The sequence below is a fragment of the Tyto alba genome, unplaced genomic scaffold (genome assembly GCF_018691265.1).
Source record: "Tyto alba isolate M040663 unplaced genomic scaffold, T.alba_DEE_v4.0 Super-Scaffold_3, whole genome shotgun sequence".
NCBI lineage: Eukaryota > Metazoa > Chordata > Aves > Strigiformes > Tytonidae > Tyto > Tyto alba.
In genome coordinates this window covers 15,340,042-15,364,886 of record NW_024881304.1, presented here as the reverse complement: position 1 = coordinate 15,364,886, position 24,845 = coordinate 15,340,042, and the positions used below count along the sequence as shown (strand labels likewise).

Genomic DNA, 24,845 nt, shown 5'->3' with positions numbered 1-24,845 from the left:
CTCTGTGTCACGACTTCTTAGAAATCTCTGTAGGCAAAGGCTGTGCTAATTCAATGCATCCTGTGATTACCCTTCCTCCACAACCAGATTCATTTGTTGTTAGTTGAGGTTCCCGCAATGTACCTTGTGCCACTGTGAAGCCTGGTATTTACTGATGTAAACAAGAAATAAACAGAGGCTTTACATCTCTCATTTGGAATAATGGTACGAGTTCTGCTGCCTGGTACTCGCTCTGTGTCTCGGAGGTGTGGGGGTTGTACTTCTATATTGTTCCATGCAGCTCAGATTGTTTATAACAGAATAAGTTGTTTTCAACCTGAGCTATAATGTTTTAAATGATGAGCAGCTCTCTAATAATGGAATCTGGAGGTTTTCACTGAAGCGTGTGGTTCCTGTCAAAGACAGGTGCTAGATTCAAAGTTAGTTTTTGTAATATAGTCTAGGGGGTTTGGCCTTATTTTCAGAGCGAGGCTGCTGCATATCCAAAATGTAATACTTTGTTGGCAAACTCAGCAGATGACACCAAAAATGTATTAGGTATGGAGGCTGTCAATGGCCATCACAGAGGCAAGATGTGGCCCTTTAGGGTTATAAGAAATTAGCATTCTCCTCCTCTCCTCCTGTCTTCTCCAGCTCTTCTGAGAAAATCTGTGCATAGATACAGCCATTTATTGTGTGTTTTTTTTTTTTTTTTTTTTTTTTTTTTTTCGGGATTAACATTTTTGGTGGGCTGACCATTAAAATAGAAAACGCTCAGAGTGGGCATACCAGTGAATTTTTAGATTCCAAGCTTTCCCAAACGGTCATTATCTTGCCTTCTATTTAAAGAGCAGTAAATTAAATTTCAAGAGATGGTGCAACTGGTTTTCCAGATTTTATTTAATTTGACTCAGCAGTTAGCATTTTCCATCTGCACAACATAATCATTAACTTTTTTATTTCTTCATTGTCCCTGTACAGACTGCTTTTTATGGGTGATCTCTGCCCTTTCTTACTGTTAGATTTTTCTTTCTTTAAAGGAGTGTGTCTTTATTGATTTTACTTTTAGGATGAAGTATATATAAATTTATTCATCCTACTAAATGTGCTTGCAAGGAAACCTCTGTGATTCATGGTCTTTGATCCTGCTATCACTCATGTGGGTGTTTAACTTTACTACTGTGCATAGTCCCACTGGGGAGAATCTTAGTTTTAAAAATACTATTACAAAAATAATGTGAGGTTTTTAGCACGTGTCCATGCTGGATTATGAGGATCATCTCCCTGTAAAACCAAACATGTGAATTAAAGAGGCTGAGGAGAAGATGAGAAGACAGATCGATTATCCTCTCCAGGTCTGGAAAGGTTTATTGTGTCACTCTCTCTGCCCGTGGTCGGTTTGCGTGGTACTTATCCCTCCATTTTGTGAACGCTGAAGGGATTTGTGTCCTAAACCGTGGGGGTTTTAGAGAGATTTTGTTTTCCGGCCAGCATTGCCGAGCCAAACTGAGCCCGGAGGTTCTTCCCTCCAGGAGGGCAGCCCCGGAGCCCCGCCGGGCCCGTAAGCTCGGAGGGTCCAGGTCAAGGTCACCTCTTTGGGCTACGCGGGTGGGGGCCCCCCACCCGTGCCCTCGCGTGGGCCGCTGCTCCCCCCCCCCCCCCCCCTCCCTCCTGTCCTTCCCTCCCTTGCCAGAGTCCCCCTCGCCCCCCTCCATCCCCCTCCGGCGTCCCTCCCCCCGCCGCGTCCCTTGTCCCCTCCCCGCGGCCCGGCCCGCCCCTCGCCCCCCCGCCCCGGGCAGGGAGATGGCGCTCAGCCCCCCCGGGCGGGAGGCGGCGGGCGGGCAAGCGGCCGAGCCGGCGGGGCTACCGCTCCACTCGCCTTGGACCTTCTGGCTGGACAAGTGAGTGGGGAGGTGGGCGGGGGGGGGGGGGGGGGCGCGGACACGGCTGGCAACAGCCCCGCGGGACGCGGCGACCCGCGTGGCGTGCGGCGGGGAACTTGGAGGGGAGGGGAAGGGGGGGGGTTCCCCCAAAAGCCAGCCCGTCGGAGGCATCAGTTTCGCTCGTCGAACAAACAGATCGGGCAGCGGGAAAGGAAGCCTGAGCCGCACATGGGAAAAGCGCCCGTGTGACGGGCAGTTATGTCTCTTCCCATCTGAGGGGGAGCGTTAGCGTTTTCGGGGGCGTTCGTTAATGAAATCGCATTCGGAAACGCTTTCGGTTTTTGTAGTTCAACAGATCCAGGCAACGTCGGTAGTGTCTTAAACTCTAAATTTAGACGTGACGCTCGCAAGCCCCAGAAATAGAAGGCTAAAGGTTATGCTTTGCTGCTGCAGGGTTTGTACATCGCTGGGCTGTCCCTGATGCCCCGAGTCCCACCGACTCGGCTGTGAGATGTCAAATTTCATAACTCTTCAACAGTCAGGTTTGACTCCTGTAGATCAGCAGGAGATGATCCTGTAAGGCCAGGTTGGAGGGGGCTGGGATCACCCTGGGCTGGGGGAAGGGGGCCCTGCCCGGGGCAGGGGGGTGGGAACAGGTTGGTCTTTAAGGTCCCTTCCAACCCAAACCATTCTATGATCAGTTCTTGAAATCAGAAGTGATCTGTTTTGAAGGCTTAGCTAAACCTTATTATTTAACTGCGCTGTTCATATTACGTTTCGTGTGCTTGAAGCTCTAGTCTCTAATGGTGATGGAAAGCGGCAGCAGAGGGAGCTCACATTTGTGGGGTATACAGCTAGGCACAGGGGGGAAAGGACCAAAGCTAAAACTGAAATAGAAAGTTTAAAACCAGAATTTGATACTGTTTTTCTTGTGTGTATTTTCTGGCATCTTGTTTTTAGTCTTCTACATCTATATTTTCTCAATTTTCTGTTGTGTTTCTCCTCTTCCCCCCACTCCGGAAGGAAAGTTCTCTCCTTTATAAACCTTTCTACCACTCAGCATACTGCCTCATACTATTGGTCAAATGGTCAAATTCTCTTTTTTTTTTTTTTTTTTTGGTAACTTTTCAATTCATGACAGAAATAGCAGGAAACTGCTGAAAGCACACAAATATTCTCTGGTCCTGCAAATCAAATCCTATAAATAAACCCACAGACTTTTTTCTGGTTAATCCTTTTGAAGTCGTGGCGTAGTTATGGTCAGGTTCAGGATCCGAGTTGTGTTTTCTGTTTGTTTGTTTTTAAAAAGCACCATTTGGGCTGCTGTTTAAGCAAGCTACCATCCAGATCTGTTTGTTTACACAAGCCATGTGGAGATAAGCATGTCTATCTTTTACAATCAACGTCGTAAGTTAAAATGAATTTCAAGTTCCTGAGTTGCCTCATGATTCTTTCATTTATTTATTTATATTTATTTTTCCTGTCTCGGTTCCACTGTAATTTAGACTCTTAAAATTCAGTTATTATATAGATTTTTTTTTTTTTTAACTACTTCTTTCTGATCACATAAGTGCATTTAGTTAGGTAGTATTGTTGTTCCTTAATTTAGAGAACCAAGAGTGTATATGTAAGGAGAAAAAGGTGGTACCATATATACACAAAACTGAGTTTTGTTTACCAGCAACAGTGATAGAATAATGGCGGGAAAAAAAAAAAATAACAGCAGACAAGGCATGCTTCATACATTTAAAAACCACTTAAGGCATTAAAAAGCACACAAGAGATGCAGCCATGAACTTAATTTACTGTCATGTGTGGAGGTTTGCATGTCTCCACAGAGTCCCACAGAAGCAGCTGTGACATTTATTGGTGCACTCATGCAGATTTGATGGAGGGGTCATTGCTTTGGCTTGTACAGGATGGGCTTTCCATAGAATATGACTGTGGGCACTTTTTAACTTGCTTCAGTTAGTACATGGTGCAGAGCAGTGGTTTCCTCATGAGATTATATTGATTTTTGACTGCTACTACATTTTACCCTGGACTTCGACTGAAAAGCAGGAAGAAGTGGTGCTTAAAGATAAATAGACGTTGATATGGATATGTAGTTATCTTTTTCTATTAAATTACAGTGAGAGTGATCCATAACGTACATTTTAACATCTCAAAAATGTATCTTTTCATTAAGCCACACTGTTCAAATAAATATCCATCAGCTAAGCAGTACTTCTATAGCAACTAGTGATATGCTACCAAGCGATTCCCTTGGGGTTCATGACCTTGCTTTTATCATAGTGTCACTCAATACGTCTCTTGCTTTAGAAGTAAATGCCTTTGCTTTATCTACATCAGCACTAGTTTCTGTGAATGCCTTGGCACAGGCTTAACATCTGGAGGCTGGGATCCTGTGACCAGGTTCTGGTTCACTGCCATTATCTCACACGTGTCACGGGGCATCTGCGTTTCCCGTAAGTGCTGAGCCTTTCTTGGTATGTGTGTCTGAAATAGTAACCATCTGATATTCCTCTCTTGTATCTTTCCCTGAATATGCTTTAGGAAAGTGAACATGATGAAAGTGTTTGGGAGGACATTGTTCACCTGTTTGACAAATAAGGTCCCATTTATGATCTTCAAATGCTCGCAGGTCAGCAGTTTCAGAGAAGAAGGCAGAGAAGCTGTCAGGTGTTTTTTCTCTTGAGAGACAAGATTTCCTTTTTAACTATTAAAATATTTTAAGGTCATGTGCTAAAAGTTTTGAAACCAGGAGTTTAGATCTCCTATTTCATTTTTCCATTCTGCTGGTTTCCAAGTTCATACCTACTTGTCTCATTCATGGTACTTTTGCATGCAGTGATGTTGCCGGGCATGGGGAATTTCACCAAGTCTTGCAGATGCCTTTTGTGCCACATTGGGAAGGTGCTTCATGCTGGTGGCTCTTCACACTCACGTTTGTTTTGGTGAGGCTCTGGATTGGTGCAGGGTCCTGCTTGTAATGGCCTCTGGCTTTGAAATTAAAGAGTGACTTTCTAGTTTTTGCTACACTGTGTGGTTTTCCAGTTTTTTTTTTTTTTTTTTTTTTACAACAAAATGTCAATACGTATCAGTGAATATAACAAATTATAAAACAAGGATTACAAACCTGGTCACTATATTCATGTTGTGTAGCACCTTCAAGGGTGGGGTTGTGCAAAAGGAGAGATCAAGTGAAATGACAATCAAATGCTGGGATGTCCTGGAGAACAAGCCACGTTAGGCGCTTGAAACCATCCCTTAATGGATCTGGGGTTGCAGAGCTGGCTGTGATATTTGTGCAAATACAAAGAGGCGAAGATGATTATTTGCACCATGTCCACATGTACATCAAAAAGCATATTCTACTTTGTAAACCTTGCAAATCATGGTTGTTGTTTAGCCTGGGTAATGTATGCCATCTTTTGTTTAATGCTGCACCAAGTAATCCTTTCCCTACCCAAAGAACAGAGGGAATGTGCTAGTATTAGTAGCTGTCTGATTTTTCAGCCTCACAGTGAGAAGCTGGAGGTTTTGTCAGTGGTAAGAGTTGTTGGTCCAACGTGTGAGCATGCACATGCGATAATGAAGATGTTGCACATCCCTGCAAAAAGCCATGTTTTGAAGATCTGAGTTGCCAGTGCTGCTGACAGGCCACTTTCAGACGACGGTGAGGAAAATCCAGTACCCTTCTATACAAATTGGTGCTATCACAAATTGAGCACTCATCACACAAAGGCCTAGTACAGAAGTCCTATTTCTAGACAAACTTTGCCAAAGATGCTTCCATGGAATTCTGAGTGTGCAGCAGGGCAGATGGCGATGCAGGATCATGGCTTGCCTGCTTTGTCTTCTTGCCTAACTTCTAACAGTGTTTTTTAGGTAATTTTGTTTCTATTTTAAGAATAGTTTAACTCTTCTCTATCTTTGTGAGGGGAAGAATATGCTTATAAACATTGTCAAATATAATGTAATGTTATTAGTCTATTCCAGGGAAGTGGAAATATTCTTGCATAAACAAATTATCCTTATGTGCTGATTTTTCTCTCTCCATGTTTTACTGATGAGTTTATATAAAATAAAGTTTGGTAGATAAATTCTGATAACTGAACCATTTTCATAATAGTTGTGAATCTTCATAACTGAACACATCAGATATTGGAAACAAAACTTAATTTCCCTTCCCTATAGCAAAATCTTATTTATCTAGAATCATCTATTTAATCTATTAAAGCTTCTGAGTAGGTGGCTTACAATGAAAAATTACGGTTAATATTATAAGAACGTTCAACCTGGTAAATGCATTTTGACAGGCTTTGATGGCTTGAAATCAGTCTTTGTATTCAGAACGGATTACCAGATTTATTTAGTTGCCACAGCATGTTTTTCTGTTTATGCTTTGTAAGTAAATATTTTGCTTGCTTATACCAAAAGCAGTTGCAGCTAAGTAGTTACAGGGGTATTTTCAAATGTGCTTGGCAGCTTTTAAAGCTCCCGCTAAAGCCATGGTGAGATTCCCACTGGCAAACAAAGGCCAGTGTGAGCACATATGAAAAAACTTCTATCTGTAATTCTTTGCAGGGAAACAGAAGAGCTACAGTTCAGCATCAGACATTAACATAAGCACAACCACCTGGAGGTTTATTCATGGATAAAACAATGGAATTTATCTTTGTATCCTTTGTTCTTTATTCATGCTGGAATAATGAAGGAGTAGTGAAGCAAGCTGACACTAGGATTCAGTTTGTGTAGGTTATTCCTGATTCTGTGCTCCAATTTTAACTGATGCCCATACAGCTTACTGTGAGGTGCTGTGGGTCTGGCCTGATTAGGCAACTCAATTATTCCTGCTATTGCACTAAAATTTCTCCCATAAAGATTCTGAAGATTCAGAAAAGTGGCATCACAGGGTGCAGAGCAGGAGACCTGTTGAATATTTTATGTGCAGACTCTCTAGGGGGAACCCATATGTGCATTTGTAAGTTGTGTGGTGACAGAGCAACCATCTCCATCCCCAGAAGAGCTCTTGGTGCCTGGCTGATGCTGTGACTCATGTCCCCTCCTGTTAGCATGCTCATGGGGTTTTACAGGGCCTGTTGAGTTATTTGGAAATGAATTGTTCACTATGGCAATAATTAACAGGTCAGTATGGCATATTGGATTAATTTAATTGATGGCAGTAAACTTATCCAAAAGGGAGGAATCCTGTAGTGGCTTCTTTTCAAGGGTCAGTATTTGCAGGGTTCTTGTTTTGTAGTAGCATGTGTACTGGGGTTTTTATACAACCATCTTACTTTATTACTCCTGACTTACAATGTAAGTGTTTGCTGGAAGAGTTGCAGAAGCAGGAATTTCTACAGATTCCTTCACTTGGACATCATCTGCCATTTCTGCTAATGTAGTTTAAAATTATTCTGTGTACTCAGTTAAAAAAAAAAATAAAATCACCATTTCATGGCTTTCAAGACAAAAACCTCCTTCATTTCTCATCTGTGCTTATCTGCTGAATTTAGGGGTGGCTGGGATACCTAGCTGGCTGCACACTGGGTACTCCTCAAAGCTGCTCTATCACTCCCTTCCTCAGCTGGGTGGGAGAGAGGGAATAGAACGAAAGGCTCGTGGGTTGAAATAAGGACAGGGAGATCACTCAGCCATTACCATCATGGGCAAAACGGACTCAACTTGGGAAAAGTAGCTTAATTTCTTGCCAATCAAATCAGAGTAGGATAATGAGAAATAAAACCTAAATCTTAAAACACCTTCCCCCCACCCCTCCCTTCTTCCCAGGCCCAGCTTTGCTCCCGCTTTATCTGCCTCCTCCCACCAGCAGCGCACTGGGACGGGGATGGGAGTTGTGGTCAGTTTGTCACCCACTGTCTCTGCTGCTCCTTCCTCCTCAGGGGAGGCCTCCTCACACTCTGCCCCTGCTCCAGCGTGGGGTCCCTCCCACGGGGGACAGTCCTCCACGAACTTCTCCAGCGTGAGTCCTTCCCCCGGGCTGCAGCTCTTCCCGAACTGCTCCCGTGCGGGTCCCTCCCGTGGGGTGCAGCCCTCCAGGAACGGGCTGCTCCAGCGTGGGAACCCACGGGGTCACGGGTCCCGCCAGCAAACCTGCTCCAGCGTGGGCTCCTCTCTCCACGGGCTCACAGGCCCTGCCCGGAGCCTGCTCCAGCGTGGGCTTCCCACGGGGTCACGGCCTCTTTTGGGCACCCACCTGCTCCGGCGTGGGGTCTCCCCCGGGCTGCAGGTGGGCATCTGCTCCACGGTGGAGCTCCACGGCCGCGGGGCACAGCCTGCCTCGCCGTGGGCTTCATCGTGGGCTGCAGGGGCATCTCTGCTCCGGCGCCGGGAGCACCTCCTGCCCTCCTCCTCCGCTGACCTTGGGGGCTGCAGAGTTGTTCCTCTCCCACATTCTCACTCTCCTCTTCAGCTGCCATTGCTCTCCCACAGTTATCTTTCCCCTTTCTTACATACGTTATCCCCGAGGCTCTACCACTGCAGTTTGGATTTGTTAGCAGTCTGTAATTTTGCAGGGCTTTCTGAGCTTTTTCCTCTGTCTGTGATTAAAATACTGTCTCTGCCTTATACTCATCCATTAAGCCAAATTTGTGCAGGTGTAATTTCTGCAGTAAGCGATCCTGAACTTTTAAATTGACGCATGTCATCATTTTCTCATTTGCAGTCCTTTCGGTAGTTTGTTGGGCTTTTTTTTTAACAAAAAAGTTTGGGGTTCATGCTCATACCTATAAACCACTGACACTTTTCAGAGCTGGGTGAAAGACTGAGATAATGCTGTGTGATCTGGTGGGCATGGAGCACTTGCCAGGCAGGTTACTAGACATAAATGGTCACTCACCTTAACTTTTAAAACAGACAATTTACTGGTTGGCTGATGTTTTCTGCCAGCTGATCACATAGTTTCTCTGGAAAATGTTATTTGCAACTATCAAAATGAATCATTTTAGAACTTCAGAGTGGAATATTCTGTCTCTCTCAGCTGCTCTTAAATTGCATTGAATTTGCTAAATAGCTACTGTGATTATCTAGATAACCTTTGAAGGCTATCCTTCAAGAATAGATTTTAATCTTTCATTTGAGTAGATCTTACTATCAAAGCATTGCAGTGGCAGTATCGGTGTGAGTATAGAGAGCAATGATACTATATGTTGTACAAGAAAGTTAACCCCATATGTATTGGTGACTGCTAAGTTAGCAAGCTGTAGTGCCTAAGAGAAGTAAATTCTTGGACAGTGGTGTGAGACAAGAGGCAAAGTTATCTCAGGTTTTGCCTGTTTGTGTTCTATTATACATGAAACAAAGTGTTAGTAGAGAGGTGCTACTTCTGTCAGTAACAAGGGGGAAACAAAAGGGTAGTTTGTTGCAAATCCAATACTCTCTACTGACAAACACCTGATAAAGTTTTAGTCTGTTTTAACTTACTACTTTTTTTTGTGCATTCAAAAGCCATCTGACTGTTTCTGTTAAATACTTTGATTTTTTTCCTTTTGTTCCTTAATGCTGAATGTAGAGTGTAAGAAAAAAACCAAACCCAACCCCAGACCTTACTATGATAATTCCTTTTGAGCAGATTGATGAAAGTTTTGTTTGTTGCTGTTGTTTTCAAGTTGTCAGTTTTTCCATGGGAGTTTTCATAGTTCATGAGCCACAGAACTAGAACCTGCACCATAGTGATTTCTTGGGAGGATTTTTTTTTTTTTTTTAATAACCTCTAGTTACAGTGATTTTTGAGATTTGGACATGTAACACTGTTTTCTCACCAGTTCCTCTGTTGCAATGTACTCTCCTCCAGTGATCAACAGGCAAATAATAAAGCAGATGTTAGTTTGTCTGTTCTATATTGAAAGACTTGGGAGGGATTTCTCTGCTGGTTTTGTATGTATTTTAAAAGTAGCTTATTACAATAGGAGCCTTCAAAAAACCTTGGAGCTATTACTAAAGTTTTGAAGATGTGATGCTGTTTCAGTAGTTTTGCATATTAAATTTCTTCCTTTATATGAGTATCTGTTTTTTGCCCCAGAGCCTGAATTCTGTCTGTAACAACTGAGAGTTACTTTAGTGTTTTCCTATATTTCATGCTGATCAGATGTATCAGGGCAGATAGCCACATTGATGGGAGGGTTACTGGGATCTGGTTTGCCCTTATCCTTTCATCAGCAGGTACCTGAGCAACAACTATTTTTTTTCCCCTGTTTCTTTAAATCTCCATTGCTTCTGTTTCCAGATTTAGTCATTTTACACATTTTTGTTTCATCTTCTGAGATGCAATGGGAGGTTTGCTTTGTCTTTGATCTTCACTTTTCTTTAGAAATCCTACTTCAGCTTCTGAGGTGGGAAAATAAGTGTTTCCAGTTCTAACCAACTGAACGTGCCTGAGCAATTTTGACCTCATTCCTCCCAAATTGTGCCTGTGGGGGCATGTGCTGGGGATTGTAAACTGGGTGATATGATGTGCTATTAGTGCGGTGACAGGAGCCGGTGATGTCTGAGGACGTGGATGCACCCATCCCACGTCGCATGCACTGAGGAGTCGTGATGAAGGTTATAAATAGAATCGTAGAATCGTTTAGGCTTGAAAAGACCTTTAAGATGATGGGGTGCAGTCGGTGCTGTGTTTGCCTAAAGGGAGCAGCTCCGGGTGGGAGTTGGGAATAGTCAGTATGAGGGTGAGCTAGGGAAGCTCAGTTTATGCTTTTGAATGAATTAAGCTTCACCAGGTATTTTGTAAAATATTTTGATTGAACAGGTGACTTACTGGAACCCTGAGGTCTGGGCAATGAAACCAACCCAAATAAGTGCTGGTGGTGGAAGGGCTGACTGAAGTCTGGGAGGTTTCCTGCATGTGTGGGGCTATATGGCCCACTGGAGAGTGAGCTGTCCTCTCGTGGGATGTGTCCCGCTCTCAGCCCACACGCGTGTCCCGTCGGGGGTCCCGAGGGGCTTGTGGCGGGGGCTGTGACCAGGTCTGGTGAGCGCCGTGCTCGCAGGGCCCTGCAGCCCCCTGCCCTACCCCCTGCCCTCAGCCCCTTTCCCCCACCCCCTCCCTGCATTCCCTTCTCCCTGCTGGCAGCCCCCCCCCCTCCCAGCCCGCAGCCCCCTGCCCCTCTCCCTGCAGCCCATTTTCCCTGCCCGCACCCCCTCTCTCCCTGCCTGCAGCCCCTTTGCCCTGCCCGCAGCCCCCTCCCTCCCTGCAACCCCCCCCCCGCACCCCTTCTCCCTGCCTGCAGCTCCCCCCTCTCTTCTTGCCCGCAGGCCCCCCCTTCTCCCTGCAGCCCCCCCCCTTCTCCCTGCAGCCCCCCCCTTCTCCCTGCAGCCCCCCCCTTCTCCCTGCAGCCCCCCCCTTCTCCCTGCAGCCCCCCCCCTTCTCCCTGCAGACCCCCTTCTCCCTGCAGACCCCCCCTTCTCCCTGCAGCCCCCCCCTTCTCCCTGCAGCCCCCCCTTCTCCCTGCAGCCCCCCCCTTCTCCCTGCAGACCCCCTTCTCCCTGCAGCCCCCCCCTTCTCCCTGCAGCCCCCCCCTTCTCCCTGCAACCCCCCCCTTCTCCCTGCAGCCCCCCTTCTCCCCGCAGCCCCCCCTTCTCCCCGCAGCCCCCCCTTCTCCCCGCAGCCCCCCCCTTCTCCCCGCAGCCCCCCCTTCTCTCTGTAGCCCCCCCCCTCTCCCTGCAGCCCCCCCTCCCTGCCTGTAGCTCCCCCCCATCCCTGCCTGCACCCTCCCCTCTCTCCCTGCACCCCTCTCCCCGCCTGGAGCCCCCCCGTTCCCTCTCCCTCCACCCCTCTCCCCGCCCCCCCCCCCCTCCCGCCGCTGCCCACGCGCGCCCCCTCGCGGCCGTTCCTCATCCCGCAGCCTCCGCGCGTGACTTTCTCCTTTCTTTTTAAAAAAATTCTGCGGCTCCGGCTGCACCTTCACACGCGCAGAGCGGGGCCCGGGGTGTAGGAAATGGGATTAAAAAGAAGTTGGGGGGGGGGGGGGGGGGGGCAGGAGCTGGCGCTGCCTGGAGGTTTCCTCAGTGCCCAGCAGCAGGGCGGTGTGGGGTGGCCCTGGGAAGGAGCACCCTTACTCGTGGTTTAAAACTCCTAATTCACCTGCTGAATCAAAATACTTCACAAAACACCTGGTGAATCTTAATTTATTCAAAAGTATAAAAGCACTTGAATTCCTATCTTTAAATGAGTCATGGTAATTGGGGTTGGAGTTTATTATGCAACTTTGACGTGTGAATATTTCAACTTTGCACTCGTGATTCACTTTCCCCATCCATCTCCCTTCTCCCTGCTTATTAATAAATATTTTTCTTAATCTCTAATTTGTTTTCAAGGTCACTTCCTGGTTCGACAGCGGCAGAATATGCGTCAAATTTGAAGAAGATTTATACAGTACAGACAGTACAGGTGAGGTGTAGAGATTTGCTATAGGAGTTGCACCGTTATTAATGTAACTTCACACCTTACGTTTCATTTTTCCTCATGTGGATGAGTCACACTTGCAGCTTTGCTTACCTGTGGTATGAAACGTGTGTGTTTTTGCTTGTGTGTGGTATTGCTTGGTTGTTGCTTGAATTTTATTTTGGTTTCCAGGCCAGAAAAGGAGGAAGCATATTGGATTGATCAGTGAATCCACCTCTTCATACACTTACCCAGGTTTCCACCCGAGCCTCCATTGGATTGTTATACTTGATGTATTTTAAATATTTTTCATGCCTTTTCTCCATTTTATTTGTTTTTTTGTTGTTATTTATTTATTTATTTATTTATTTTAGAATACAGAAGATCATTACACAAAGACTAAAGTTTACAGCTTGTGGGTTTTTTTCTTCTTTCTCTCCTTGAGTATGAATTTAAAAAAAAAAAATTCTAGCAAACTGACTTGAATTAAAGTATTTTTAAATCATGCAATACTTGCAGCAATGGGAAATTCTGAATATGTCTCTATCGTCTGCCAGTGCCAAGCAGTGGGCATCTCTTACAAGTAAAATTGCATTTCTGTTTTAATACCACAGTTAGCATGAAATATAGAAAATTGGTATCTGTCTCACCTTAATGCTAAGCTGACTCTAGTTCACTAAATCTCTGAAATTCTAAGGTAATGACAAGCCTTTCTCTTTGGAAGAGCCCAGCCCTAGTGATCTATTGAAGTTTTAAATAAGACTCTCATTAACATCTGCACAACTTGTTACATTGCATGAGATGTTTCTTCCCAGCTAATTGGCCTAAGAAATTAATTGGCTTTTGGAGTTTTCTGGAGCCGAGGTTATCAGTGGAAGTTTTTTGGCATAAAGGATGGAAGTGTCATGCAGACCCCTGGGAGATGTTCCCTTTCAACTCTCTGTGTCAGCAGAACATCCCCATCGGTCACGCAATGAAGTGACACTCTGAAGTTACAGCTGACGACAGAAGTGGGGTTGCTTCAAAGCAGGCTGCAACGGTTCTTGTTGAAAAAAGGACAGCTTAAGGCCATGGACTGGTGTGCACAGTATGTGGTGTTATCTTTCTCCCCACTCTGAATCTACTCTTCATTATTTAAGTGATTAGCTTTTATTGGCTGAAAAACTTGAGGTTTTCTTCTCATCAGGTTGGGGTTTAAAGTGGAAAAATCTCCTTCAGGTCCTCTGGGAAGACTCGTGGATGAGGTTGTCGGAAGCTAGCGGCGTGGCCCACAGCACGCCTTACTGTGCTGTCGTACACATAATATGATCTTCCTTGAGAAAGGAAACCCAAAATCCTCATTGACTTCATCACTGCCCTTCATGGGCAGTAGCTAGTCAATAGGCAATGCCAGCCAGCACCTCCTGAACAATGTTTGGAAACCAAAACCCTCTAAACTAGGTCCTTGATTCAGGACATAAGAGCTCTCAGATCTTTCCACGGTCGTCTGCTGGCGTAGCTCTGCTCCTTCTACTTCTGTTGGTGGCTTTAGGGCTTGGCCACACAAACAGGTAAGAGTAAAATGAAAGCTGAAATGGGTGTTTCATACCAAGTTTTTATATTTTTAATAGTCTTCCATCTTTTCTTGTGCCTGGGTAATGGTGATGACTGGTAGGTAGAATTGCCAAGGGCCACAAAATTTTATCATGTAATGTAGCAATCTTTGTTTCTAAAGTTGTGCTAATGATTAAGTATTAGATAATGAGTTGCACTAATGCTTAATATTGCATCACTGCATGTTGATGCAATGTAAGTCTTTAAAAATCCTTTCTTATTCCCAGCTGTTGGATAAAGAAGAAAGGGGATTGGGATCTTTTCAGTCATCCTTCCCTGTTGCTCACCACTGCTTTTGAATGCCTTTTATCCACCCCAAACGTGTATGACAGCTTCTGCTTTTACCAGCAGAAATGCCGGGACATAATCCAATGGTTCCTGGTAACCTGGATCTTCTGATTTCTCCTCCATTCCTGTATTAATATGTTCCCCTTAAGTTCTTTGCATCTGTTTGAAACTTTTCACTGTGATCTAGACGAAGTAGTTGGATTGCTAGTTAGGCATTTAGTTCAGCAGAATTATTGTTTGTGGTGTTTTTGTAACTCAGGGTAATCATAATGAAGTTTTAGACTAGTCTTAAATGAAATAAGGTCAATATTTGATAGAAGTATATATTATTAATATGCTAAGAAAATTTTGAAATGTACTCGTTTGTTATGACATATTTAATGTAACTCTGATTTTGATGACTTTTTTTTTTTCTCTCTATTCCTAAGGACTTTGATTTTAAAGTAACCCACAGTTCAACTGCTTCTCTTCTTTCTAACTCCACCTTATGCAGAAATGGCATCTGAAAAAAAAAGAAGTATAAGTGAAATTGCAACAAGTTCTTTTCAGAGCATTTTATTATAACATAGAAGGTGCCAGTTGTCTAGGAGCAGGATATGTAATTGTTTTAGAGAGAATGAACAAGTAAATCTTCATGAAACTTTCTCTCTTGTGTTAATGCAACTAATATTTTTTTCTTTTTAAGGATTTCTGGAGTGTCTACAACAACATTCCTCCCGTGACAAGTTTGCCTCTGAGAAGTAGTTACCACTTAATGCGGGGAGAAAGACGGCCGCTTTGGTATGTGTGTTATAGTTGGACATTTCTGGGAATGGGCAGTGCAAAAACCTGAAGTGGTGAAAGGAAGCAGGTGTGGGATGGGAGTGTCTCGTTTCTCTTGCCTGCAAGTGCCTGAACTTAAGAGACCTACAAAAGAAATATCCTAAGGATATTGTTAAGCCTAAGAGTGACTTGTATTAGAATTTTTATTAAAAACACAGACTGTAATTTAATTGTTCACCTCTGAACATAAATGTAAGAAAGAAATTAAATTATGGAATAGAAGTTAAGAAATTAAAAGATTACTCTGAATTTCAATTCAAGAATACACAGAATATGTTACTTCTGTCCGAATTATTTTTAACTTGCAATTTTTTTTCTGTCCACTAAGGCTAATGTAATAATGATGCAAATGAGTGTTGGTCCTTAACTGTTCTTAACCTGTGCAAAAGTATGTTTCATGTGCATATAGATGCACACACACCTTGGATTAAAACTAATTTAAGGCATTATGGAGTGATTCATTGCAGCAAATTCCTACTTGATTGTAGGATTGTAGGATAGTAATGGCATGTTTTCCTTTCAGAAATTGAGTTTTGCATGCCTTCTTCCTGGTGCAGTTCCATCACATCTCAATTAGAGATCCTAAGTGCTTCCTGAAGACTTTTGATCTTTTTAACACCGTTTGCATTAGAGTTCTTTAACTTGATCATAGTGTGTCTAATTGGGTGGTGACTTACTGTAGGAGATTTATGTCCTAATCTACTGAAGAAGTAAATAATTTTTCTCAAGTGAAATACATCTGGAAGTCTACATTACTTTTCTAAAAATACTGTGACTGGTCTGGATAGCTGAACTGGGTTTGAAAAAATGTTCGTGTTTGTATAAATCAACTGGACTGTTGTGTGCAGGTCTTGGTGTCTTTGTAAGAATGAGTGAGAACATTTGGGGGTTTGTTTTTTGTCTTTTTAGTTTTGATTTGGTAAGTGACTATTAGAGGTGTGAAATGCAAAGACCTCTTCTAAAAATTATACATCTATTTTAAGACTGTCAAAGTAATTTTGTATTTTAAGAAAGGGATTGTGAGATTGATGTCATCAGTTATCTGCTAACTTTTCGGTACTTACTGCCAAGAAGCTTTTCTCAGATTAGAGTTATAGTATACTGGCTAATTGCAGCATTGTTTTTTAGGAAGAAAAACAAATTCTGAAGTAAGAAATGAGGACTGCAGATTTTAGAAGATGTCTTTCCAAAGCTTTCCCTCTCCTTTTCCCAGTGTTTCTTTGGATTGGTGGGAGACCATTGACCCTGGGGAATCTCTATAGGTCTTATACTGGGCTTAGATATTCCAAAGATGAATTTTAGGTTATTCCTTGAACTTTGCTATTACAGAGTTTTAACAGGAAACTAGAACTCTAATTAAAAGTACTACAAAAAAGAATTATGACAGAATAAACTTGAAGCTCACAGGTTTGTATGCTGTGACTTTGTTGTTATGAGGAAGTTTAATGGTTTTGTCTGCCCTGACCCTGGGCAGCTTCAGCCTTTCTTTTAATAAGGGCAATTAATTTCTAGTTGTCACAAAACTGAAATGAAGTGCTCTCATGTACTTTTGTTAAACTGGATAATCTTGAGAGTAATAAGCTGCTTCTGTGAAAATATGCTAGAGTTTTTCCAAAATACAAGGTTACCATAGTAAAACATAAAATTGCTTTGTGGCTTGTTCCCATATAGTGTGCAGCCACTTCAAAGACGGTCTGTAGTCAGGGAAAATGTAAGTATTTTCCAACACACAAAACTTAGGAAAGGGATTAGGTGTTGAGAGATACGCCTCATATGAACAATGAACAAATTATCTCTGATGTCAGAAGTCATAGCTTGAGTCATGCTACCTGGAGTTAGTAATTGCATTTTAAATGGGATTTTTCTGGGAAAATTAAACGCCAAGCATAGGTTTATCTAGATGTGGATATGAATGTTTACTTTACGGATCTATTTTCCATAACCAGGGAAGAAGAAAGCAATGCCAAAGGAGGTATATGGAAAATGAAGGTCCCTAAAGAAAGTACGGTATGTAATATTGACTTTTTACTTAGACATTGTTTAGTAAGGGGGTTTCTTTAAACTCCATCCGATAAAGCTGTTGTAAAGCTTCTTAGCTCTGACATCACTCAACACCATAACCAAACAACATTTTAACCTTTTATTTTAAGACAATGAGCAGAAGTTTCTTTTCAGGTAATTCCGTACCTCTTGCTTTTGATAACACTTGTTGATGTATTATCAAGAAAATGAAAGCTATGGTGCTATATTCCATTTCCATTTGGAAACACATTATTCTCTAATCACCTTTGTTCTCAAGACTGTTTGCTTACAGGCATGCAAAAAAAAAAAAATAAAAATCATTTCCTGATAATATTATATGCTAAATTATAGCCAGAACCTCAGTAATGCTCTTCAAAAGTCAACACACAGAGTCCAGCACAGCTTCCAGAGTTTCACTGAAATGCTCCTAATCCCTCTGTCAAACCCAGGAGGATTGTTTCTGCTTGGCACTGCTTGTTTGCACCTATGCGTGGTGGTGAGCAGCGCTGTGATTTTCTGTAGCTCAACATGGACTAGGGCATTGTTTCCAGTGACAGCTAATCCCAACCCATAGTTGGCTCCCAGTGGAAGATGAAAGATCTTGCTCATTCTTGCTCATTCTCTTCTGATCCCTCTTGCACTGGTGCTCATCAGATTATTTTGTGAGCCAGATTAATGCACTCCGATGTAAGAAAAAGTCTCTTATTTATTTTATTTTTAATTTGAATGTATGTCCAGGAAAGCTTTTTTGATGGACATAGGGGATAAAGGAGAAAGAAGAGTGGGATCATCCCTTTTGTCAACAATGAGTTGTCAGATCATCTTGTGTACATCTTACAAAACTGTAGTGCTGCTCAGTTTTTTTGCCACCACAGCCCTTTTTTTTTTTTTTTTTAATTGTGAAAGATAAAATCCATTCAGGCACGTAATTGTTCTAGCCCTGCTGAAACAACTGGGTTTCTCTTTGTGCTCCTAATCAAATGCATGTGAGGAACTTCTTCTGTGAACTGTCATGGTGAGGAGATTTGACCACTTCACATGTGGTGTTTATGTGTAAGTGTGTTCTGGATCAGGCCTCTAAACACAAAAAAGTGAAGTGTCAGAAAAATGTGACAGCCTTGCAAAAGGCATTAAATGCTGAAAGATGGTACTTGAAATTTCAGCCAAAAGTTAATTGATTTTTGCCTGTGGGCTTTTTCCCCATATGTGAATTGCAGCTTTCCTCCCCTGCAGTCCCAAGGGATCACAAAAGACTGACATTTTCTTTTTCTTCTTATAATCCAAGGTGTGAAGATTGTCAGAAGTGACAAGTGGTTTGGGGAGCCTGCATTACTGGGTGGTGAATTTAGGGACCTCAGAGGCCTTGTTTTTCAGAGGCTGAATGAAAGCCCCTTTTTGAAATGAAGGTACTTTTTGATCTCTCAGACTACGTACCACATGTCTCAGGTCAATTCTGAAAGGTTTAACTGAAGGTGAACTTCAGGCAGCTTTTAGTGCCTCTGTAAATAGTGTAAATAATACCTTGATGCCTGTTTCTCATTTTTTGGCTTCATTCTTCATCACGTGTGCACACAGCATCTCCTTGGCTAAGATGAACCATCTTGTACAGACCTAGCTCAAAAAGATGATACGCTATAGCAGCTCTTGGTGAGGATGTGGAGGGAGGAAAATGTAGTTTTTTCTAAATACATCACTCTTTCAAGTGGTACGAAAAACTGACTGACAGAACACTGACACTTAACTCTGCTCCGAGCGGCTCGCTGGCGGGAGGAAGGCTCCGTCCCAGAGGCTGCGGTGCTGGTGTCCCCAGCCTGCCTGGGGAGCACCGGGGGGGCCTTCCTTACGACCACCTTAAAGCTGCGTTGGATTAGATGATAATGAGTCACAGAAGTCCTTTGTATTCTAGAAGATGGTTTAGGAGTACTCGGAAACTGCCGTGAAAGCAGTTTATTAGTTTGTCATTTTCGTGGCTGCTTGCTTTTTGTTTTAACCTGGTGCATTTGGTACGTTGGGTTTTTTAATAGTGCTAAATCTTGAGCTAACTTCATATAGCAGAAACACGTTCATTAAAAGTGTCACGGAATCATAGAATAGTTTGGGTTGGAAGGGACCTTTAATGGCCATCTAGTCCAAGCCCTGCGCATCTTCAAATCGATCAGGTTGCTCAGAGCCCCGTCCAGCCTGGCCTTGAATTTTTCCAGGGATGGGGCATCTATCACCTCTCTGGGAAAACTCTTCTAGTGTTTCACCACCTTCATCACAAAAAATTTCTTATTTATATCCAATCTGAATCTACCTTCTTTTAGTTTAAAACCATTACCCTTTGTCCTGTATATGAAAAAGTCACTGTGATAATATAGACAAATATTCAGGTTGATGTGTTCTTTCAAGAAATAAATAAAATATTCTGTCCCTATAAACCCACACCTTGGACCATTACATTGGTCCAGATGCAGTCGAAGTTTTGTATGTGCTTTGATTTAGATGATAACAAGTGTGAAAACCAAACAGCAGTGTAATTAGTCTAACAGCCAGAGAAAAGTGGCAGTTAGCTTTTCCCCCTGTTTTAATTCTCTAGAGAACATCTCAATTTGTTGAAAGATGGACTTATTTCATAGTCAAGGCAAATTAGAGATGATGTTTAAATAGAAATCAATTTACTGGTAGAATTTTCAGGTACTTTTTCTTAAAGTGGTTAGTAATTCTTTTCTGTAGAAACAAATGATCACAAATGGAGTCTTGAGGTCTTTTATCATGGGAAATTCTTGGGAGAAATCTACTTTCATGCTTTACAGTAACTAGTGCACTCAGGATGAGTTGTGGACACAGATACAGTGAAGGTAAACTTATTGTTAAATATTTTAAATATTTATTAGAACAGTTCTGTGTAACTGTATTTTCAGGGTCTAAATTCATCCTCCAACTGTATTGAAGAAATTAATTATATAACACAGTGTGTACTTACAATAAATGTTCTTTTTTGAACAACCTCCTAAAGAGAATCCATTCAAAACTGAGCTAGCAAACCTAACTTTAATTTAAAAAATAATAATGTAACTGTAACTGGGTTGTTTTTGTTTTTTGTTTTTTTTTTTTTTTCTTTCCTCCCTAGGCTGCAGTTTGGAAAGAGCTACTATTAGCAACTATTGGAGAGCAGTTTGCAGACTGTTGTGCAGCAGGTAACTTGAAAATGATTGAAGCTACTATGACAAATTGAGTTTGAATGAAGAACATGGAAACACTTATGAAAATGTGGTACAGGGCTGGAAATCATATTCATACCCATTGTCATTAAGAGGAGGACAAGATATTCTTAGCACAAGACTCAAGCTCAGCAGCTTGCATCCCTGGGAAGCCAGCAGGTTTTCTAGTTATTAAATATCTATCTGTTAGCCAGCATTTAAATGATTAGTATTAATTTTATGGTGCCAAGACTCTGGAACTCCAAGTGACATGTTTGTACTATCACTGTTGGAAGCAACTCAATTAGATGGATTCCCCCTTTAGCCCTCATAGTCCCTTTCGGTTCTCCTAACAGGGTTAGGACTTGTCGGGGAAGCACTAGTGCAGACCTGAAGCAGAGGGAAGCTGCATGGTTTGCCTGGAGTGCCATTAAAAGTCCATGGCAGGGTCATAACACAAACCTGGCTCTCCTGAATCCCAGCTTGGCACTCTACCCAGAGGCAATTTTTTCATTATCACTTAAAAGTACTGCTTAGGTCAAAGCGATCTTTAGTGTAATTGAATATACATAAATATTCTTAAAATACCTTGCTGGTTTACTGGAAAACAGGCATTAATCATCCAGAGGCTCACATGTGATTTTGGTCAGAGGTAATAATTTAACAAAGCCACTTTCAGAATAAATATCTTCTCTAGGTTTGCAAGGTTGCACATTTCATTTGGAAATGGACTCTGGGAAGGGAGTGTGAACAGCAGCAGGCTTAAGATAGATCATCAGATGCTGCTTCTTAGTCATGAAGAGCGAGTGCAATTCTGTGACCATTTAACTCGTTAAGGTTGGCTGACAGAATTGTTTCTTGCTTCTGAGTGAAGTGAATGATAAACTTACCGATCCATTGGCCTAGAGGGAAGAAGTTCTGGGAACTGGTTACTCAACTAACTTTTCAGTTGAAATGACACTTCTCCATCATTTCTTTTGACCGTATTTACTTCTCTCCTAAGCATGAATAGCTGATTAAACTGGCTGTTGCAGTGACAGTGGATATCCCATGAGGAGTGTTTCTTCACTGCTCAATCGTTCTAGAGAAAAGAACTGTGTTTCTCAGATTTGCAGAGCTCTTCAGCAAAAACCTTTCAAACAGCTTCTCTTAAACCTAGCTAATATGGTTGAGCAGACATATTATAGTAGGCTGCTGCTGGTATATTCATCTTGGTGGTTTTGGTTTTTCTACGAAAGTTTTGTTGAGTGAGTTTCTCAAATAGTGTATTTCTCTCGTTGCCTTCCCAACTTTCAAAATCGGAAGATAGAGGAGAGAAGCCTCAAATCCTTGAGCTGTGAGAGACATTGCTAAGAGTTGCTTTTAAAAATCTGTAATATGCATAACTGAGTTGGTGTCAAGAAGGGAGTGTTTCTGCCGTTTATACTGATAGGGTGGTCTCAGGGTCAGTTTAAGCAAATACATGATATTCTGCTGCCTACAGAGTTGGGTTTTCCCCTTGGCCATGTGCTCTTGACACCACCTTTGTGTTATCTCACCTTCCTGGAAGGGTTCAAGGGCAGGTTGGACGGGGCTTTGAGCAATCTGGGCTGGTGGAAGGTGTCCCTGCCCATGGCAGGGAGGTAGAACTAGGTGATCTTTAAGGTCCCTTCTAACCCAAACCATTCCATAGTTCTATGATCCTTGTTACTGACCCATTCCTTTGGATGCTCGGTGCATCTGCGGTGCAGGGGTCACTGCTGGAGGCAGCCACCACTCCCAGCCACAGCATGGCCTTAGGCTGAGCTCTTCAAAGCTGTATCCTGAGAATTTCACACCAAAAAGGGCTACTTCAGCAAAGCACAGAGTTACCAACACTGGCAGCAGCAGCCTGACTGGCGCTTTTTTTTTTTCCCCCCCCTGTTGCTGCCTTGATAAAATGTAAAGGAAAAAGAGCAAAATCTGGACAAGTTGGTGTCTGATCTCCTCCAGGTGCTGTTCCTGGGGTTTTAGTTGTTTTACCCTCACCCCCTCATTTTTGCTTATAGACTAGATTACTATAGGTAAATTATCTTTAGTCGTTTGTATTACTAACCTTACTGAAGGCAGTCTTGTGATTCTCTTTTAATCAAGTATAAGAGTGCTAATAGCAAAGATGAATAATCATATGGCATTTTATTAAAACCAGTATGAAGTAATATTTCCAATAATTTCTACAAATGCAGTGTTTGTTTCTTTTTGGTAACTATTTTGTCTAGTTTGAACATTGGTATTCTCCTCAATGGAGATTGCTCTTTTTAATTTCTTCAGTTTGTTCAGCTTTTGGGCAATGTTTCATAATACATAAGTATCAAATGAGACATGTCTCACTTTTAAAGTATTCTTTAATGATGATTCCTCTTCTGTGCAGATGATGAAGTAATAGGGGTTAGCGTCAGTGTTCGTGACCGTGAAGATGTTGTGCAAGTCTGGAATGTGAATGCCTCTTCAGCAAGTGAAGCAAAAGTTTTAGAAAAGATACATAAACTCCTGCCACACACATCTTTTAAAGTGGCGTTTTACAAATGTAAGTATTTTGTACTGTTAATTTCCACCTTCATTAGAGAAACAAGATGCTGTGAGGGTATTTCCATAGGAATATCCCATCTGAGTCATCATTAACCATTTGGAAACGTAGCCTTTCTCATTGAATTAAAATTATTACTTAAAAAATGTACATGGTTTTGTCCCTTCAGTGTAAAAGTTAGCTACCATTCGAAACATAAGATATTGTTAGTTTAAGTGTAGAATATAGTTGGTTTCATGTTTAATGTGTTTGATTTGTAAAATGAGTGAGACAAATCCCTTGCTAACTCCCAAGACTACATGCTGTTCAATTTAAGTATTCATTTAGAGGAACAGTTTACACTAGGATTTTAAAGGATCTCTTATTTTAGGTTCTATATAAATGTATTATCAGATTATAGTATTCCCGAAGATCACTCATTGGCATGTGTCTTCCTCGACTGCTTTATTCATTGTTGTCTTCTCTTTTTTAATCTTTTCAACTCCTTGACAGAGTTTGTTGTTTTTGTTCTTTTTTTCTTAGCACACAGAGAGCATCGTGCTTTTGAAGGCTGACGGGGAAAACATTAAGAGCAGACTGTGCCAAGCTCATTCATTATTATTTGGTGTTTTGAGGTGGACTGGACAGGGAGAAGGATGGATGGAAGCCCTGCAGAAGCACTACTCACAGTGGCTCATTTGAGTTTCTAACATTTCAAACTGAGAAAATGAGGAAAAACAGTTGCCTTGACTGCTAAACGTGCAATTCATTACTTCTGGTTTGGTTGTTTTTTTTTTGTTTTTTTTTTGGGGTTTGTTTTTTTTTTTTCATTGTTTCTTTAAAAAGATATTTTGGCCACTTTTTTTTTTTTCAATCAGATTAGTTTTGTTCTTATTTCATTAAGGTAGCAGGCTTTCATTTCTTCTGTACTGTACTTAGTTAAATGCAAATGGGCACAAAGATGGTTTGCTGTAGAGGAATACTGGCTTGGTGAAATATGTTTTGAATTTTCATTTTAAAACATTCCTATCATGTTAAGATTTACTCACTGGTTTTGTCCCAAGAGAGAAAGAAATTGCACTGCATTTATTCTAATATTCAACGTCATCTGGTCTTGCACTAAGAATGGCACACGTACTGTAAAAGCAAATAGCAATTGGGACTAAACTTCTGTGGGATGATCTTAATGAGTGTTTTAATTGTAGTGATCTCAAAAGAGCCCCTGTTCAGCCTAGAATGAGACATCTTTCAGTAGGAAACCCCGCAAACTCCACACCTCTTATTTAAGAGGCGATGTTTTTTTTTTTTTAATGTTCTTATATTGTATGCTTTCTTATGATATTTTTCTGTACATTCACGAAAGTGCCATGAATAATTTCTAATGTATTAGACTAACTGGATCCATCCTGCACAGTTCTGTGAGTATTTTAGACCCACGGCTGTGCCCACAAAGGTCAGTATCAGAATTATTGTTGACTTCAGTGCAAAGGAAGAGATTCCATCATATGGTTCAAGCCATCGTGACTTCCTAAGTGACCTTTTTTTTTTTAAAAAAAAAAAAACAACCAAAAAACCAGAAAAGAAATGGATTTTGTGTTGCAGTGTGAATATGAACAGTTATAAACAGTGTTGTTAATCTTTAAACTTGTGTCTATATTAATTCTTTGAGTTGTTGGTTTATTTTAATATACTACCAAAGATTGATGTAGTTCCTCTTATAAGAAGCTGCAAGGTAGGGATGAACATACACTCCACTGAGCATTACTTCATTGTTAAGAGGTTTTTGCTTGGCAACTGTTCAACTTGCACTGATTTCCACATCTTTAGTATATTAAGAGGCAGCCATTAAAATCAAATAAATTTAAAAATAAGAATTGCACATTTGAGACTTTTTCTTTTTTACAACTTTATCTGTATTTATGAATTAAAACTATGCAGTTAATGAGCATTATTAATTAAACAAATTTTCTAAAATCCAAATGTCTTACTTCTGTAATTGCTTTTTGACATTAAATGTTATTGGTCCTGCTTTTTCAAACCTGTGTTTTTCAGTAAAACTCATTGTCTTAGAAGCTATTTTTTTCATAGTTTAAAATATTTCTAAATTTTTGTTTCTAAATCAGAAAGAAGGCCTGAAGTTTATT

At 41.7% G+C, this 24,845-nt stretch overlaps 1 protein-coding gene across 1 annotated transcript; it reads left to right on the top strand.

The window, feature by feature from the left end:
• The first annotated feature begins 1,769 nt into the window (after window positions 1-1,769).
• EIF4E3 (eukaryotic translation initiation factor 4E family member 3) lies at window positions 1,770-24,580 on the top strand. The gene is made up of 7 exons (XM_032985681.2): window positions 1,770-1,880; window positions 12,204-12,276; window positions 14,837-14,931; window positions 16,920-16,980; window positions 20,108-20,174; window positions 22,567-22,722; window positions 23,245-24,580. Exons 1-7 carry the CDS (start codon window positions 1,783-1,785, stop codon window positions 23,274-23,276), a joined length of 582 nt encoding a protein of 193 aa, XP_032841572.2. The 5' UTR covers window positions 1,770-1,782; the 3' UTR covers window positions 23,277-24,580.
• The last annotated feature ends 265 nt before the right edge of the window (window positions 24,581-24,845 follow it).

Excerpts from the sequence above, each read along its gene's own strand:
- EIF4E3 (XM_032985681.2), top strand. The coding sequence starts at position 1,783 with ATGGCGCTCAGCCCCCCCGGGCGGGAGGCGGCGGGCGGGCAAGCGGCC. Across the intron at positions 1,881-12,203 it reads TGGACCTTCTGGCTGGACAA|GTCACTTCCTGGTTCGACAG; the intron begins GTGAGTGGGGAG and ends TTTGTTTTCAAG. Across the intron at positions 16,981-20,107 it reads AGGTCCCTAAAGAAAGTACG|GCTGCAGTTTGGAAAGAGCT; the intron begins GTATGTAATATT and ends TTTCCTCCCTAG.